The 19,495-nt window shown below is 42.3% G+C and overlaps 1 protein-coding gene across 1 annotated transcript; it reads left to right on the top strand.

The window, feature by feature from the left end:
- The first annotated feature begins 1,360 nt into the window (after nucleotides 1–1,360).
- LOC140282995 (endosome/lysosome-associated apoptosis and autophagy regulator family member 2-like) lies at nucleotides 1,361–17,616 on the top strand. Its single transcript, XM_072377608.1, has 22 exons — nucleotides 1,361–1,616; nucleotides 6,037–6,157; nucleotides 6,234–6,423; nucleotides 6,501–6,648; nucleotides 6,815–6,904; nucleotides 6,992–7,097; nucleotides 7,270–7,419; nucleotides 8,375–8,463; nucleotides 9,138–9,318; nucleotides 9,972–10,100; nucleotides 11,062–11,152; nucleotides 11,360–11,462; nucleotides 11,643–11,780; nucleotides 11,905–12,177; nucleotides 12,317–12,490; nucleotides 12,930–13,119; nucleotides 13,203–13,299; nucleotides 13,379–13,480; nucleotides 14,122–14,248; nucleotides 14,626–14,804; nucleotides 15,423–15,585; nucleotides 15,768–17,616. The coding sequence occupies exons 1-22, from the start codon at nucleotides 1,503–1,505 to the stop codon at nucleotides 15,837–15,839; spliced, it is 3,027 nt and encodes a 1,008-aa protein (XP_072233709.1). The 5' UTR covers nucleotides 1,361–1,502; the 3' UTR covers nucleotides 15,840–17,616.
- The last annotated feature ends 1,879 nt before the right edge of the window (nucleotides 17,617–19,495 follow it).

Here is a 19,495-nt window from a genome sequence, read left to right as displayed (position 1 = left end):
AGAAACCACTTCACCCAAAAAAAGTGATGTAACACAAGTCTGTGCAGTTCAGATTAGTTTAGATATTTGTCCCAAAAAGCAAAACTGATCAATTTCACTCAGTTCAATAGATTTGTATAGCGACAATTCACAAAAAAGTCTTCTCAAGTCAAATAAACAAGTTCCCTACAAGTCCAGTTAGATACAGTCCACTTCAGTCCAATTATAATCCAAAACAAATCTAATTCACCAGAATCCAAATCAGTCTAATTCACTGTAACTGGATTCTTAATAAGCAAATTTTTAAAAAAATGTTGCCTCTCAGACAGATCACACTGAATCGTAACTTAAATTCAATACCACATCCTGAGCACACATGAGGCGACAGTGAAGAGGAAAACTCCCTTTTTGCAGAAATAAACGTTCAACAGAAGCACCCTAATAACAGCAGCCATCTGCCTCGGTCGGTTGGGGGGTGGGGGGACAGGACGGAGACATCAACTCGGACCAAAACACTGGGTAAAGGATTTCTACAGAGAAAGAAAAGAGAACAACCAAAGAGTTATGACAACAATAATGATATATACATACACGTGTGACAAATAGGGAGAGAAGAGTTGCTAACGGTCACCAGAGATAGCCCTAACTGCAAGTTTTATCAAAAGGATCGTCATAGGCCTAATTTTGAGAGGACGTCTGCCTCTTAGACCCATACTGGGAGCTGGCTTCACAAGAAAGGGAGCTGATAACTGATGGCTCTGCCTTCCATTCTACTTTTAGAAACTCTGGGAACCAAATTAAGCCTGCAGTCCGACAGCAAAGTGATCAGCTGGGAAAACACTTGACTTTAAAACCTTCAGGATACAATGGAGCTCAGTCTATAAAGAGCTTCATGTGTGAGGAGAAGAATCTTCAATCAGGTTCTGGATTTTGCAGGTAGCCACTGAGCATAAAATTGGTGAAACTGTTCTCTGGCTTGTTTAAGGGGTTGTTTAAGATAATTTTTTGACACATCCTAATGATAAGGAATTGTAACATTCCAATCTTGACCTAACAAATGCATGGGGAAGTTTTTCTGCGGCACTCTGAGACAAGATGCTTCTAATTTTAGCAATATTATGTAGGTTAGAAGGTCCTTCTACAAATCGTTCAGTCTTAATGTAGGACATTGTAACATGTAAGAAACAATACACTTAGCAAGTAATTGTAAATGGAGTAGTTATCATGATTAGAATAGAGGAGGTTACGATCAATGATAACAGGATACAAATAATAACAAAGAGGCGCTTCATTCTGGGACTAATAAGATTGTTTTAAATTGAAAAATGTGACCGGAAGCGTCATTAGTGGCCTTCGTGCGTTTGTAGTGTTGTGGGTGGAGGAAGAGGTGGAGGAGGATGAGGAGGAGGGGGAAGGCAGGCGCATCAATGACAGAGACAGCAGTCAAACCTTCACCACAGGGCCCGTTTCATGTTTGTGGCTCCAGGCAGCGGACAGCCTGCTGTTTGTGATCCAAGCTGAGGATGTGGGAGCAGGTGCGGACCTCCTGGTTCTCCCGCTGCCTTGTTGTGCTCATCACCATCACCGCTCACACGTCATCATCGTCTGCCGACAGAGAGCTGCGGCCGTGCGACATGGTAAGTGCCGCACGTTTGTGTTTACGATACTCTCCTCCTGACACCACGGTGCCATTTAAAAATAGATGCTGGAATAGATGCTGCTTTGAACACCACCAAAGTCCTCACGGCTCCGCTGTGCCACATATTTTATTACCTGCTGCTTATTGTTCTGGGGCAACAAGTCCACAAATAGGGCACATATGCAGGGAAAATACATCCCGATTTGATTTACTAAACCTTACCCAAATTCCCAATAAAAATAAACGAAACTTCCACTATAAATCATTTTCCAGCGTCATAGTGGCTCAGCTGGTTCTGGGTCTGTGAGATCCTCCTCACGCTGCTGATCGGCTTAAAACGCGGTTCATGTTGACTATAAACATGCTGCACACGGTGTGAGATGACGCCGTCTGCTGGCCTCCATCCCTCCTCTGAGCCCGCATAACCCGGCCAGCCGAGGAGGAGACGGAACGGGCGGCACTGTCATCGGTGTTTTCTGTCAACCAACCAAATGCTGACACAGGAGGAACTTCAGCCTGGCGGCTCAGCTTTCTCAGAGGGTTAAATGCTGGGTACAGAAGCTAAGCTCAATTTTCCAGCTCTGTTCCACTGCAAAAATTTAGTTAAGCAGCCATTAATGCTGCGGTTAGGATTATATAAGGGAAAATGAATTTGTTTTCTTATACATATGGATATATAAAATTATGGAGAAGACAAAACATTTCATCATTCAGTATGAAACTACGGTCAGCAAATATCTAGCTTGGCTTAGCATAAGAATTTAAAAACACGGGAAACAGCTGGTTTAGCTCTGGTTGCCTGGCAACTAGGGCGGAAAAATAGCAAATAGGACACGAATTACAATGTTCTGTATTATTGTATTTATATATTGCAATTTATTGTTAAAAGATACAAGCACCTCTCGAATATATTTGGGAGAAAATATTCGCTCTAAAGAAGAGTCACTCTACCCTGGAAGTCAAAACTTTTTTTATCAACAGTAAATTCCCATCGGCAGTTAGAAATGAGCTTATAGCACTCTACTATTTTTTTTATTTACTATCTTTATCCAATGTTTTATATCTCAACTTGGAAATCTTTTTTTTTCCTGTTTTCATATTTGAACTCTGGCATCCATGATTTCCAAAAAGAATTTCAAATTTGGATTAATTTGAGCTCAGAACAGTTTTCCATTTTGTGTGCTTTTTATATATTCCTCTTTGCATGACAGAGCTTTAACCTGCATTTGTGGATGGCATGATGAACTGTGATTCAGGATTTCTGGAAGTGTTCCTGAGCCCATGCAGGAACTTCCATCAAAGAGTCATGTTTGTTTGTGATGCAGTGCTGCCTGAGGACCTGAAGATCCTAACCATCCAGGAGGGATTCTCAACTGTGTTCCCTGCTTTCACAGATATCTGAATTTTTTTTGATGATATCATGTACTGTTGATGGTAGAATATTTAAAGTCTTCGCAATTTTACACTGATGAAATTGTTCTACAATTTGTAAACAAATGTGGGTTTTTTTTGCAGTTTGCTGAACCTCTGACCATCTTTGCTTCTGAGAGACCCAATCATGTTATTTACCTGTTGCCAGTTAACCTTTTTGGTTGCAACGTGTTCTTCCAGCTGTTTCTCTGTAGTACCCCACTTTACCAGCCTTTTGTTGCTTCTCTCCCAACTTTTTTTAGACATGTTCGCCCTTCTTGAAATAGTAGAATGTCTCACTTTCCACATTTGATATGTTTTCTATGTTGAACTATAAAAGTACTAGTTTTTTTAGATTTGCGAATCATTGCATTCTGTGTCCATGTACAATTTATCACAGCATCTCAACTGGTTGTACGAAAAAATTCCATTCTTCAGTTATCCACATCACACTTGAGTTAAAAGTTCTTTGGATCGGGATTAGCCTCCAAACTAGGGGTGAGGCGGTTAAGTTGAAGTAGTGGGCATGCTGTGCAGAGAGCTAATGCACACAGTGAAGCTCATGTATCAAAGAGTGTGACAAACCACATTTATGAGTGGAAGAGGGAGTCACAGATTAAGTTAAATTGTCGCTGACCGTACTTTCATTCCTTTCACAGTGACATTTATCTGCTATGACAAACAGGCTTATTTTCCCAAATGGCAAACTATTTATTTAGCTCCTTTCAAGTTGGAAGTGGAAAGAGACTCTCTGTTAATCATTAAAAAATCCTCTATATTTAAAGACATCCTAGAGGATAGTGTGTTCAGTATGGGCTTGGTATGTTACATACAGCAGAAATCAGTTCTGTGACATGCACAGCTGCTGGTGTTTGTGTAGAGATGACCTTAATCAAAACCATAAAGATGTATCTCCCTCTTTCTTGTTTGCTTGCTGTCAAATCCTCAAACCTCCTGAACGGTTTGTTGAAGCGCTGAATTTTATCCCCCTGTCCCCACTCTCTTCCTCCCTACTGTCTCCATGACAACCAGCTTGAGTCACCCTGGAGACGAGTGAACACACTAGCCTGTGTCCTTTTTATCAGTCTCACCTTTTCCCCCCACTGTCAACACATCAGCATAGAAAAGAGACAGCAGGTGAATCACAGCGCAGATCGCCTCGCTACAAGTCAGTGAAGGGGTTTTCTTAAATTCTCCCGCTCACGTGGAAGATAAACAATTTGGGTGCTTGTTTGTGTGCTGGGTAAGGGGATGGGTTGCAGCATGAATAACCACATTTGTTGCTGCAGCGAGGTTATTTGTCATTTAAAGAGCTCAGGCTTATCTGCACTGCACACACACACATTCACACTCAACTTGCATCTGAGCACCACCAACTTTGCTGATTAATCCCCCCGCAGGCACATCATAGTTAATGTCTGCGATTGTTTCAGCTTAATTAGCTGCTGCTTAGATATTGGTCAGTGCTCTGCTGCAGCCAGCTGCCTGCACTGATTCATCTGCCAGCCAACAGCAGATAGAGGGAAGGAGATGGAGATGTGCCAGAGCGTGAGAAGTTGCATTTAAGGAACAAAACATGTTCTTATGGCTTTTGTTGTACAGCTGCAACTAATAATAAATGATCATTAAAGATTCATTTATTGGTTGTTCCCATTTTAGTTTTTGTTTGTCTCAGAAATTCCACAATCTAAAGATTTTTGATAAAATATTAGGAAAGCAGTAGATTCTGTTACTGCTGGGAAATATTTGGTATTTTTTTCATGCTGCTTTCATCCTGCTATTGTACTTATTGCATGTTGTCTGGAACCGATTCAGCATCTAAAAACATTAAAGTAAACACAAGAGTCGAGAGTGGAGGACATTGAAAGCTGATATTCACCAAGTGCTGCTGCTTCAATAGATCAAAAATTAAATAAATCAAAACCTTTACAGAAATTAAAAAGTCGTATCACATATTGGTTGGAAAATAGCAAAAACAAAGGTCTATACTTTACGATGGCATGCCTCGGGTTCGCATGGAGATTAAAATCTCTCATCATAGATTACAGAGGGGAACATTGTCCAAAGAATGAATGTTCAATCAGTCCAAATAATGAGCGTAATGCAAATACCAGTCGTCCTTTAAAAGAAGCAGCTACACAGATGACCTGCTGTCGGGCTCTTAATGGACCCATTAGTGCTCCAGTAGTTGGTTGCCGAGGTGATCGGGGTCAGCCATAACTCTTACCCTGGAAACCACCATCCATGTTCCCTTTTGTATGATCAGCTTTTGTTTAATGAGAATTCATGCAGTGTCATTGTCCAGTGTGACCTTGTCACAGCTCAATGTTTTGTCTGGTGTTTTGCCCCCTGGGTTCTGCCTGTCAGGCTCCATACAGTCTAACCTTACTGGAGAACGATTGAACCTATCCTAAAAGAAATAGTTGAGTTTTGGGGAAATATTTTTATTCAAGAGAGAATAAAACATCAGTTTAAGACAGCAAAACAGAGTATTTTTTTGTTCTGAGCGTGCAGCTAACGTGCAGCTAAAAATCAAACTCTTGCCAAAGCAAGTCAGAAGAAGAACAAAAAAAGACCCCAATGTTGTTCTTTGCTCCTAAAAATTGAGAAATACTCCACATAACTAATAACTTGTGGCACCCTGTACACTAACTTATCTATCAGCTGCACATGTTGACTGTTGTCACACCTAAAACATAGCTGCCTGTACGGGGCGCTGTTTGGTTCAAACGACCGAATGTTAGGCTGGTAACCCTGGAAAGAAAGGAATCTATTGTGATCAGATCTTACACATTTCAAAGATCTGATGAGAATCCCGCTGCCTCTTAAGGTGAAAGAAAATTAGTGAGAGACTCATCAGTCAGTCAGCTTCATGTGAATCCAGCAGTCTGGACCAATACAGTGGGCTGATTGAACAGAATATCCACTCTTGGAGCTGTACTGCGAGCTTGGCTATTAGTGGACGATTTATTGACCTTTTTGTTTCTTTGCGTGTGTTTGTTCTGCAGACAGACTACTACTACCAGTACACAGAGTGTGACAGCACGGGGTCACGATGGAGGGTTGCAATCCCACTCAATCCAGGCTCCTGCTCAGACCTTCCACCTCCAACCAGAGGAACAGACTGCTGTGAGTGTGGCCAGAGTGGGTTCGTCTTCATACCTGTTGTGTCTGATTCACTGACTCAGCCTCTCCTTTCCGTCAGCCTTCTCCTGTCCGGCAGGAATGTTTTTGGAGATGTCCACGCAGCAGTGCACACCATGTGCAGCCGGTTCGTACTCTCTGGGCAGCGGCTTGCGGTTTGACCAATGGGACGCCATTCCTGCGGGCTTCACCAGCCTGGCCAGCTTCCTGGACCCCGGGCCGAACGGAGAGGACATTCAGGCCTGTAACAGGTAACACAAACAACACTATTACAGAAACACTAATACTTAATAGAGTATATGATAACAGTGTTTTGTTTTTGTTCCAGCTCATCATGGACGCCCCAAGGTGTGTACCTGGAGTCAAACCGTGATGAGTGCACTGTGTCTCTTGTTTATGCGGTCCATCTGGAGAAACAGGGATCCGTCTCCTTCACCTACCAGTACCCTGACAACAACATCTTCTTTGAGTTCTATGTAAGAAACTGTGTGACATCCAACAGATTCACATGTTGTGACTGTAACTGACGCACGTTATTCTTTGTAGTGAGCAATTGTGGTTTAGGTAACGTTAAAGCAGCTGTTGCTCAGAACAGAAACAAACTGCTTATGTGGCTCACGGCTTCTGATGACATGTGCTCAGGTCCAAAATGAGCAGTGTCAGGAAATGGCCCAAACTGACGATCAAAAGTGGATTAAAGTCACCAACAACGGAGAATGGGAGACACACACGGTGAGTTCAAAGTTCTGCCTGTTTGTGTTGGTTGGAGTGTTGGCATAGTGAATCAAGCATGGATCACTGTGTGTACATTCTTTTCAGGTGGGCCTGAAGTCTGGTACAAACATCCTGTACTGGAGAACAACTGGGATACTGGTGGGAGGGAAGATGGTCAAACCCGTGCTGCTCAAAAACATCCAAATAGAGGGTAAAACCAAAGAATATGCACGCTGAGACACTCTGAACTGAACTGCACTGTTTTAAATGTGCAATGGATGGACTAAATTAGAAGAAATTGGAAAAATCTGATGTAAAATGCTCAGTGGAGTAGTGTTTGTTGGCATGTTGATGCTACAGCACAAATGTGTACACATGTCCAGGTGTTGCCTACACATCAGAGTGTTTTCCGTGCCGGCCCGGCTGGTTCAGCCCGATGCCCGGTTCCTCATCCTGCCAGCCGTGCCCCAGCAACACTTACTCTGTGAAAGGGGCATCCTCCTGTGCACCGTGCCCTGAACACCACTACTCACGTATGTGCAGACTTTGACACAACAGCAACTCATTACCAACACAAAATCTCCATGGAGACTAAGTCAGGTTAACAGATTGTAAGTGGGAGATCATGTGAAATAAAAGTATCATGCATCCTCAGTATCTCTATAACACCCTTGTTGATTATATTGGTCGAATATAGAGTGAGAAGCAACAAATAAGATAAAATGATTTTATTGCCACCTGGTATGATTATTAAGTTCAATTCACTTTCAAAATGTAAAATCTGACCGAGCAATATGTGATGTTTAAGGATTATACCAATGGCACTGAGAATAATACAAGCTGTATTTAAAGGCTGGACAAGTAGCAGCCGACTGACTTCCCCTTTAGACCTAGATTTTTGCTTGATATTTCCAGCTGTAAAAGTATCCCCAGATTAAATCAACAATAGCTACATATGTGTAAGGCTTCAGGCTCTTTTAGGGGGGAATTCTCAAATGCAGTAGGGCTCCTTGTCAACATAATCTTGCTAAAAGAGTACTGAAACTTTGTTTTTTTTACTTCTAACTGGTGAAAGCTGCTCCCCTTGTAGTCTTTCTCTAAAACTGAAATGCATTTTGTTTAAAGTGATGCAATCTTAATTTTGCCGACCCTCATTTGCATGAGGTTGAGGTGGAAGCTACTTCATGCAAATCAGAGTTGTCCTTTGACTTCGACAAAGCTAGACTATCTGTTGTCGATCTAAAATGCAGTTGACTGGCAACCCGTACAGGGTGTACCCTGCCTTTTGACCAATGGCATCTGGGATGCCAGGCTCCAAAAAGACAGCAGGTTATGAAAGGTTAACAGTTACATCAACATAGCAGCACTGAATGCTGAAACACACGTGCCCGGTCAGATCCGCTTATGATTGTGATTTTCCGGTTGTGTTTTTGTGCTGCATCACTGCATGGTGACTCATTGTGTCTCTGCGTTTGACTCCTCTCTCAGATGAGGGCTGGGCAGAATGTAAGGTGAGGCCGCCATGCTCGGAGAGAGATTACTTCCAGATCCACACAGCCTGCGACAGCGAGGGGAAGGTCAGCAGAGCCCATGTTTCACATTTCACAGACATGCACACTGACATTTATTCCTGCGCTGAAAGAGAAACTTTCGACAAAGGGGTTCAGAGATGACATTTAATAAAGAGTAAAGATTGGTTGGCATTTGATTTGGTTTTGCTTGTATGTTTTGAGGTCATTGTAAACAAATAAAGCTAAATATGAATTAGATTTAGATTAGATTTTTGAGAACAAACAAATTAAACAAAGTGTAAGTGTAAGTTAAGTGTTTTCCCGTTTTTCTTGGTGCACTTCCGTCACCCAAGAAAGTGAAATGATGCAGCGGTTGGTGCAACTGTGCAATGTTCCTTCTTTGTGTGTGACGGTGCAGTGACAGAGGTTTAAACAAGAAAACACTGGGAACCTTTCATAAAGAGGCAAAGCAGGATGTAACATTTAAATTGATCATGGGAACTGAATACAATTGTCAGCGCTCTCAGGACACTGTATCAGAAACAAGAGACATCTCAAAATCTGATGAGAAAGCAAGTGATGAATTGCTTACTGAGCACTCGGCATGCCATCTGATACATACTCAACTTCCCTGGCAGTCATCCATGACATTGACCTGTTTGATTCGCGTTTCTGAACATGCAAAGAAAGAGCCTTTTAACAACGTAAAAGTCCCGTTAATTTCGGGGGTTTTATTACAGACGCAGGTGCTGTATCGCTGGGTGGAGCCAAAGATCTGTGTGGAGAACGTCACGGGAGCCGTAGAGCTACCGGCAACAGGGCAAAGAGAGCCCTGCCCTCCTTGCAACCCCGGTTACTACAACAGCAAAGACTCTACCTGTCTGCCCTGCCCAACTGGAACCCACTCTGACGGCACCTATGGTAAATATGGCTCAGTCTCCACCTGGCATGTACCGTTCCTGAAGCGCTGATGTTTTGTTGATATAGTCACAGCAATTCAAACAGTTCAAACCAAACAGCGTGTTCTGTCATTGTGCCTCGTGTTGATGCAGTTCCACACATTCACATGTGGGACTCGCCTGCCTCTATTATAAGTCATTTTATATTCAACATGCTTTTCTCTGTATATGGATAACATTCATGAATTACAAATGGCAGTATTCTGTCTTTTTTTTTTTTGCATTTTTAATTAAAAGAGAATACACTGATTTGAAGAACAATATGAAAATGCACAAAAGCAACAATATTGAATAAAAAATGATTTATGCTACACATTCTTGGATCTTTAAAGTCAACCGTGTATGGCCACGCATGGATACTTAGTATATACATACAAGCCATCAGTAGAAATTAGAGATTAGCTGGAACCACTCTTATTATTTTAGTCGTGGTACATAGTTGCAAAAGCCACTCCATCTGGTCTCAGAATGACCAGCTTGATCCATCCCTCTTAATGAAATGATATACCGCCTCTGCACAGATGGTTCCTGTGCAAACATAATATTGTACCAAGGAAGTTAATGTGACTGTGTTTTTTGAATAAAGCTCTTCTGTGATCTTTGTGTGTGTACCAGCGTGTGCCGAGTGCCCCGCAGGCACAGAGCCCGTGTTGGGTTACGAGTACAAATGGTGGAATGTTCTGCCTTCCAACATGAAGACTTCCTGTTTCAACGTGGGTAACTCCAAATGTGATGACATGAACGGTGAGCCTAACAAACACCTACTGAGGCGTGGTTTTGACACCATACTGAAATTGTATCAGACAAAATGAGGGTAATTGTGAGAGATTTCAATGCACCGAAGTGGAAAATGTATCTGTGCACAGTGTGCATTGTCCAGAATACAGAAAGATCCAAACAGTACATGTCTAAGTTGTATTTACTCGCATGAAAACTTAATAACTGACTCTTCCTGCTTTAAATGTAATAATCTACTAATAACTTACAAAGTACCTCAACTTACTATGCATTAGCTACAGTCTGTCTGTCTGTTAAACTACTTACTCTCCACTAACTTTCTAATAATCACGTGTCATTATTTTAACACAGCTAACCTGTGTGACTGCTTACTAACCTACTTTCTGCTAATCTTCTGAAATAGTAATTACATAGCAAGCTATTCTCTTCCAGCATGTAGCTTACTAACCAAAATTAACCTGGATTCTACCAAATGCCTACTATGTACCTACTATTAAATAAGTAAGCCACTAACTACTAACAAAGTAAGAAATTTAAATTAACTTGTTACCTACTGCATACTAACTAATGAAATAACTAACAAGAATAACCACAGACCAGCCCACTTTAACTTACCTCTGATAGCTACTAACAAACTTTCTTGCCTACTTAACTCATTACAATAAAAGTTAACTCGCTACTAACCACCAGTTGAACTATATTTTATACATTGCATTCTGAAAGTATTACACAAAGGAAACAAGTCTGTTTATCGGCTTTGTCAGAGCTTTTGATTCCATCACGTGATATTCATCAGTGATATGACTGAAAATGGAGTTATGCTTTCGATCCACCTCATATAATCATTCATCCACACGCAGTTGTTGCTTGCTTACATCCAAGTCATGAGAAAATTTATGAAAAACAAACAACTCATACATGAAGCGGTGGGGTGTAATGTGAACGCGTCGTGTCTGTTGTCCATCAGGATGGGAGGTCGCAGGGGACCACATTCGCAGTGGAGCAGGCAGTTCAGACAATGACTATCTCATCCTCAGCTTGCATGTGCCTGGCTTCAAGTAAGTTTGTGCACCTTTTGCAGCAGCTGCGTGTTGACATGTGGTTGTTTTGTGTGAGAATTACAGTGGTCTAGCTCTGTGAGAGCACAAGATAAAGGGGAAGATGGCATTTATATTTTGTCATCAGTTTTAAGAAACAGTTGTAGTAGTATTTGCCATATTTAGGCAGGGGATAATCTTCAGGGTTCGTCCTGTGTTTTGTGGCAGGGTCCCAGCGTCGCTATCAGGGATGACCGGTGGCGAGTTTGGCCGGATAACCTTTGTGTTCGAGACCATCTGCTCTGCCGACTGTGAGCTCTACTTCATGATGGTGTGTTGGTTGAGTGTGTGTTGGTTTGTAGGAAAAGGTAGAAAATTAGGTGATGCATTTCAGCAGGGACCTAGAATAAACTCTTTGTTTTTCTGAGGTTCATTTCATGCATAACTGTGTGTATAACTGTTCAGTAATCCTGCCTGTATTTTCTGTGTTGTTTTGGCGCGCCCCCTTCAGGATGTGAACAGGAAGAGCACCACGGTGGTGGAGTCCTGGGAGGGCAGTAAGGGGAAACAGTCGTTCTCACACAGCATGACCAGAAATGCATCTGTCGCATTTACATGGGCCTTTCAGAGGACTAACCATGCTCTGGATGTGAGTGAATACACATGCAAATAAAATCTTCAGTTAATCTTTTTTTTTAATTAGAAGCACTGATGGCTTTAAATGAAAGCCAAAGCAAGACAAAGGTCCTTAGAAATTGAATTTGTTCTTGTAGGTTCGCCATTATGTCGGTGACATGGTGAAGATCTACTCCATCAGTGTGACAAACGTCCTGAACGGGGTGGCGTCGGCATGTCGGGCCTGTGCTCTGGTGCCCCAGAACTCCCAGCGGGCCGGCTCCTCCTGCGTTCCCTGCCCGGCTGGTTTTTACATCGACCGAGACACCAACCGATGCCAGGAGTGCCCACCTAACACACACCTGGCTGGGCGACACACCTACGGCCAGGACGCCTGTATCGGTTGTGGACCTGGAAGTATCAGCAACAAGGTTAAAAGAGCCTCCTCACTGATCTTTGGTCTGATTGATCAAAATTGACTTTTTTAAAGATATTCAAATAACACCATAATCTAGCGTTTTTGATACTGTCACTGCTATAATCTGATCTAATGCTTTCTGATGATTTAAGGAACATTCCCGCTGCTACAGCGACTGCTTCTTCACCCACACCGAGAACAACCGTACACTGACATTTGACCTCAGCCCCATGAGCGATGTGGCGTCGCTGACAATCGGCCCAAGCTTCACCTCTAAAGGCACAAAGTACCTTCACCTGTTCAACATCAGCCTGTGTGGCCACGAGGTAACTCCCCTCATATCATCTACGGCACCACCAGCTCAAAACAGTTTTGGAAATCAATCAGTAAAGACATTTCTTTTTATAAAGTTCTAAATTTGAAGATTCATATTTTATTTTCCCATTTACTGGATTCTTCTGTCATGCATGGATTGTCTTGAAATTCATCAAAGTGACACTTTTCTAATAAAGGAGGACTTATGTTACATGTTAGATTTCTAATTTTGTCTTGCATTTTCTTTTAAAATTAGTATGTTTTCATCGAACATGAATCATTCTGGTTATTTTGCAAACTGACATCATTTGTGTCTTGCTTTAAAGATCCAGCAGTGAAAAGAAATCTGGGGTTTTTTTTGGCCCTCGTACAGCCTGTGTAAAATATGAAGTGTTACTATAGCAACTGAGAGAAAATTTTCATTCTGTTTGCATGTGCCTGTCCTCTCAGGGGAAAAGAGCTGCCATCTGCACTGATAACGTCACCGATGTTTCCAGCAAAGACGACCACAGCGACTTGGCTCAGTTTGTCAACACGGTGGACAGTTTCGTCTGTCAGTCAACCATCATCCCAGCAGATGGGCGGGGCTTCAGGATGGCCATTTCCTCCCAGTCCATCAGCCTTGCTGACACGTTCATCGGTATAGTAAGCGTTGATTGGCAATATGCGGTAATCAGCTGCGATAATCAGCTGGTTCAAAGGTGATTTGACTTTGTTTTTCAGGAGCAACAGTGGACACTGTTCTCAGTGGTGTGAACGCAAAACCAGATCTTTTCCCGCGAAATTTAAAGGGTCCTCCAGACATTAATTTCTTCTACAGGTACAGAGTGAAAGAGAGTGGAAATGTTTAACATCTTTTGTCATATTTAAGTCCTAATCATGCCTCAGTTTCCCTGCAGGTCAACGCAGGCGACCGCCTCATGTGACCAGGGTCGGAGTTCAGTGATTACTGTTCGCTGTAACCCAGAGAAGTCTGAACGAGGAGAACTCTCTGTACCCAGGTAGGTCCGTCAGTCAGAAGGTAGAAATATACATGAATTTAAGGCTACAGATAACAATTATTTTATTATTACTTTTTTTTTTCACATTTGGGTTTTAGTGTTCTCTTGAGTTTGTATTCGATGCGTTTTGTGGTTAGTCTCTAGTTACTGTCAGTCTGTTCCTGCCATTGTCTGCAGATGTCCTCAGTTATCTTGGTCTTATTCTGAGGTCTACATGCACACCTGTTAATCACTCACCTGCTGTCACACACTGAACCCTCCCAGTATTTCTACCTTCTCAGTCATTTGTCAGTCTGTCATCATGCTGCTACTTATTTGTACTTGGTTTTTGTTCATTTGGAGTCATTGCTGTTCATTTTGGACGGCCTGTCAGTAATTCAGCCTGCATTTAGGTCCTCCTCCATCTCTCCTACAATGAACCACAACATATCATCCATTAATTTGACAGTTATTTCCTCTTTTTTTTTTCTCAATGTCACATTTTCCCACAATATCCCATCTATATTTCCCACAATATAGTATATTGTTTTGTCTAATCAACTCTCTATAACAAAAAACTTGCTATAGTGTCAGGGCAAAGATTCGATTTAGTCGATTTAGATAAGCGCCTCTGTGAATTGACCTGTGGGTGGTTTGTGCAGCTTTTGCCCTGCAGGAACATGTGACGGATGCACGTTTCACTTCCTGTGGGAGAGCGCCAGCGCCTGCCCACGCTGCACCGAGGAAGACTATCACAGGATAGAGGGAGCATGCAAGGGAGGCGTCCAGGTAAAACAGAGGGAAACAACCTCAATAAACTCATTCGGTCCACAGGGCCTTTCAGTCTGTTAGAGTCATTTGGTTTGTCTCTATTACAGTAGTGTTACATTTGAAGTAAGACATCCGTGGCCTCGTGCTCAGAGTTGTATCACAGTACTTACCCAAACCCAGAGCCTGACCTGACCTCAGAATCTTGGGAAGAGTTGAAATCATTAACGAACGATTCACTTTACGACATTTATCAGCTTCAGTTAAATGCTTCTGCCGATCTCTGAGCTCATCTTAGCCACCGGTTTCTCAGCTGTGACTATTTGTGAGTCTAATAAACAAAAATGAAGTCTTTTCAATCCAGAAGTTAATTAGCAATGAAAATGCCTTCGTCACAGGAAACTCTGCACGTGTGGAACGAGCCAAAGTCGTGCACCAAGGGTGCGCCATTGCCTCCTCGAAGCTCCTCCCACTGTGAGGCCATCGCTCTGTGGCTGAAGGTCGGGCTCGGAGGTGGGGCCTTCGTTGCCGTGCTGCTCGTCTCCCTCACTTGCTATTTCTGGAAGAAAAATAAGAGGTGAGAGGCACCTGTCAATTTCACCCGCAGCGATCAGTCTCAGTGGGGACTGACATGCTCATTAAGATCACTTTGAAATGTTATTTAAGATTAAGAATGACAGCATCTGTTTGTCAGTGGCAGCAAACATGGCCTAAAGGCAGTAATGATAGTTTTAGAGTGACGTACAGTTCCACGGTGACTTAAATACCTAAATCAGTTCGTCGCACAGTATTGTTGCTGCCATCTTGATATATAAGCTGACTCCAGAGGTTTTGTTATATCTGAATGTATTTTAAGGCCAGAAGAAGACAAATACTTATGGCATCTTGCACATATCTTGGCAGAAAAGGTAGAGCCATGAAAAGATGTGGGACATTTTAAGAGTGATAAACCAAGAATTAGATTTCTAAGTTAGAATTTTAAAGAGAGAAAAGTCACAGAAACAACAGGCTCAATATAACGAGACTTTAAAAGTGGTAGTTGGAGTACAGCAGCGAGCTGTTTTTCTCTCTACTGCTGAGCCAAAGAGATCTGTCATCAGTGTTTTTCGAAAAGAAAAGGAGCTTCTTTTAGATGCTGCTTGTGCTGAATTATCTGCGGCGTCATGGTGACTCAGTCTTTGTGGTCTGCGACCAGGTTGGAGTACAAGTACTCTCGTCTGGTGATGTCTGCCAACAAAGACTGTGAGTTGCCAGCTGCAGACAGCTGCGCCCTGGCTGAAGGAGAGGAGCCCGATGACGACGTCGTCTACACCCAGAAGCCCTCCCTGCTCGGGAAACTCCGGGCCATCGCCAACAAGGTGTGCATACGTACCATTTATAAAGGTTCACTACATCATAAGTCACGTTTGACTTCAAAACATATCATTTGCAAATCTGAACTTCGGTGGTGCTTGGCAAATGTCTTTCATTCCTCGTGAGAAAATGACGTATCAGGATGTTGATTTTTGCATTTCCCCTTAATTTGATCTCTGTGTCTCAGCACGAGGATGGAGACAGCAGCGAGTCTGTGCAGCTGAACTCCTCTCAGTCTGATCGATGGGTCCTGGGATAAAGTAATATCCACAGTGACAATGAGCTCAATAGCTGAGGAACAGTGTGTCCGTGATAGTGTCATCGTCTGCCTCCTTTTTACCTCGGGAGACCACCACAGACACCCGCCTTTGAGGACAGTCTGGTAAATGGACAATGGCTTTTACTCCTCAACCCTCAAATACACAGGAAACACTCCTTGGATGTTCGGCCGTGGCAGCAGAAAGAGAAACACGCTTTTAATGTTTTTGTATGTTTTGTATTTTATTTGGCATTTTCTGTTCAGAGTCATGTATTTATATTAATGTCACAATGAAGGATCTTTATTAAAGTTCTGTTTAGCTTTGGGATTTTGTTTGTGGATATTTGACATTCATATATAAGTTCACTATAATGCTGATGGCTCCCATCAAAATTGCAGTCAACTGATTTACCAAAACAATTGATATGCGATGAATCACAGCAGAAACCACTTTGCTTGGATGTTAATTCAATACAGCCTTAAACAAAAGCTATTCTTTATAAAACAGCTCATTTAGTGTAGTTTTTTTGCTAATGCTTGTTCTATTTATATTGCGTAAGTGCTGCACTTTACTGTCAACAGCTGGTATAAACCAGAGGAATGATCATAAAAGAAGGAAACTCTTGAGTTTCTGATGTTGGAGGGAATACTTTCATTTACAAAAGTAAAAGTTCAAATACTATAGATTCAAAGGCCCTGCATTTAAAATTGTCCCCATAAATTCAGTTTAAATGCAAGCCACTCCTATTCTATTTTGGCCCATTTTGAATAAACAAAACAGATCAAATCTGAAGTGGCTTCATGACTAACGCGAGTGGAATTGAAAACCATTGAAAACCATACTAACTATTTTAATTGTTGCATTTAATCAGTCAGGTTATTTCCCTCAGATCCTTCTCCCTCACAGTCACGCCTCCAGTCCAGCTCTGCCCCCATTTATGGGCTTAAATTAGTCTCAAAAATAACTGCAAATGCACAGAAGGTGATCTACAAATTCGCCTTGAGTTGCACACCTGTTTTGCTATCCACAAATACAAATTTCCTATTTGTAACTTGTGTGTTGGTTTTTCCAAATACATGTGTATTTGTAAATATATCATTTTCCATTTGTGAAACTGAAAATTCTGTTTGTGAATCGTGACTCAGCATTTGTGGATCACCAATCAGACGTTAGTATTTTTAAGACATTCTTTCCGCAAATTCGCACGGATCCACAAACAAATAGCTCGTGAGCCACAGAGCACCATCCAGTAGATGGCACTGTTGTTCACTGATGTATCTATGGCTCGGTTTAAGGACGACGAAGAAAGAAGATCGTTGATTAGCAGTTACCATAGTAACGATATGAACGCGTCAGTTGGACGGGTATGTATGTGATAACATTTATGGATGGTGTTTGGTGCTAGTCTGTAGTTTTAAAGTTTTAGTTTTATTTCAGCCACCTTTGTGTTGTTTTCATTCAGTCAGCCTAAAAGGTGCAACTTCCCTCTGCAGATCAGAGAGATGGAGCCAAAAGAAGGAACAAGGACTGGGCTGAGAGGGAAGGCCAGTACCCTGCCCTGTGGTTTTTCCAGGGACAACTTGTCCTTTTTAAATGGGGATACAGAAGTTGTGGTCATTTGTGTGTAGTCACCCAAATGGTTTCCACTGTCTCTGTTTAAAGCCTGTTTGATCGCCTCTCATGGGGCACTTTAACCCCGAGAAACAGAAGGATAAAGCCGAGTCAGCTAAGGAGAGGAACTGGGATTTGGAATAAATAAAGTCTCTCAGAATCAGATGCCTTTTGTTTCTTATATGAATGTAAACAATATACATCCTTCTGTTACTGGGCTTATTCACATCTTATACTGAAACAAGGCCATGTTTTAACTACTTTTCCCTGTTTTTATTTGTGTGCTCATAAAACACAAGCTGTTGGAGACCAGTTTGGGAAGTTTCAGGGACCGTGTTCAAGTCTTTACCAGGTTCCATTTTTGGGAAGGCAGAGGGACTGAGTTTGAGCTTTTTCCAGGTTCCTCTCAATGTTTTTCACTCTTCAAATTTTGAAACCAACAACTCAGAGACTTTATTTGGATACAGAGCATCAGACAGAACAGTCCCAACCCAACACCAAGCAGCTGAACAAACCAAAGAGAGTTGATGAGCGAAGCTGCTTCACAGGAAACATGTTGGAAGACTAAAAGATAGTGTCTGTGGTCATCAGTCTCAGGTAAAAACAAAGTTGCAACAAAGTTGCAAAGTTTGAGTCTCTGATTTAATGGCTCAAACTGTTACTGAGCAGCTTTTAGTTTGTGAAGATGAGGTATTAAAATTAACTCTGCAGTTCAGCATCTGAACAGAAGAATGGAAGCAGCTCAGAAAGGAGGCTGAAGCTGTGATTTGGTGGTTCAGGCAGATACAGAACAGCTTCTGGAAGCAGAGGGAGGGGGTTCAACTCCTGTGGATGCTGATGGCTTTTATAAAAGGAGGCAGGTTGTTCAGCTCAGAGTCAGCTGGGCTTTTTGAAGCCAAAATAAAAAGAGAAACTTTAGGATTCAAGCGCTGAACAGCTCAGGCTGTTGGGTGAAGTCTTTTGAGCCTCTGAGAATGTGGAAACTATGATCACAGGACTTTTAAAGTTCAGCACAGATTCTCAGGGAGGGTAGCTCAGGATGATTGGACGCTGCCTGGGGTTGAACTCATCATGGGTTCAAGTCCATCAGATTCTTTGTGGACTTCCAGCTTTCGTTCTTTAAGGAATCTTATCATCATTTCTTTCAGGGACAGAGACCAACAGTCCAAACCAACAAGTGGAAATGTTAACGGGCAGATAGCTCAGACTGATAAAACAGTGAGCTGCTGTTTGGGACAGTTGGGGATCGTAGCCTGCAGCTGCAAAGATTGATTTCAACTTTGGAGGCTCTGAGAATTTTACAGTCCAACACCAGGAATGAAGACTTAAAAGTGCTGCCAGAACAACTGCAAAGGCAGAGAGGACTCATGGTGTGATGGAGTTGTCAGAGACCATGACCTGCCAGTGGAGAAGACCCTGGTTCGAGTCCTGCCTGTGGAAGTAGTGCAGTAGTTGGAGAAGAAGAAGAAGATGGAAAGGGGGCCGAGTGGGCCCCCGAGATTCCCAGAGGTAGAAGCAGGGGGTTATGTTAAAATTTTCCTGATAACAACTGATTGTACATACTCAAACCAATGGAAATACCTTTACCTGTATATTACCTATGATACCAAAATGAAGTATGACATGTGAGTAGTGACAGTATTTAAAGTTATGAAAGTATTGGTGTAGTATGGTATAGATATGACTATTAGTATTGTAAGTATAAGTATACTGAGTACTAGTACAAACAATCGTGTTGCTATCAGGAAAATTTTAACATAACCCCCTGCTTCTACCTCTGGGAATCTCGGGGGCCCTCAAGGCCCCCTTCCCATCTTCTTCATCATCTTCTTCCTCAACTCCACACTGGCACAGGCAGGACTCGAACCAGGGTCTTCTCCACTGGCAGCTGATGCTCACCAGCATCTCCATCACGCCACGAGTCATCTCGGAACACGGAGTTGTGGGTGTTTGGTAATGTTCTCGAGGCACTTTTAAGTCTTCATTCCTGGTGTCGAACTGTAAAATTGAAATCATTCACCGAAGAGCTCACACACCTTTGCAG

The sequence above is a fragment of the Leuresthes tenuis genome, unplaced genomic scaffold, assembly GCF_036924035.1.
Source record: "Leuresthes tenuis unplaced genomic scaffold, fLeuTen1.0.hap1 SCAF_23, whole genome shotgun sequence".
Lineage (NCBI taxonomy): Eukaryota > Metazoa > Chordata > Actinopteri > Atheriniformes > Atherinopsidae > Leuresthes > Leuresthes tenuis.
Note: the sequence above shows the minus strand (reverse complement) of the source record. Positions and strands in the feature narration are given on the sequence as shown.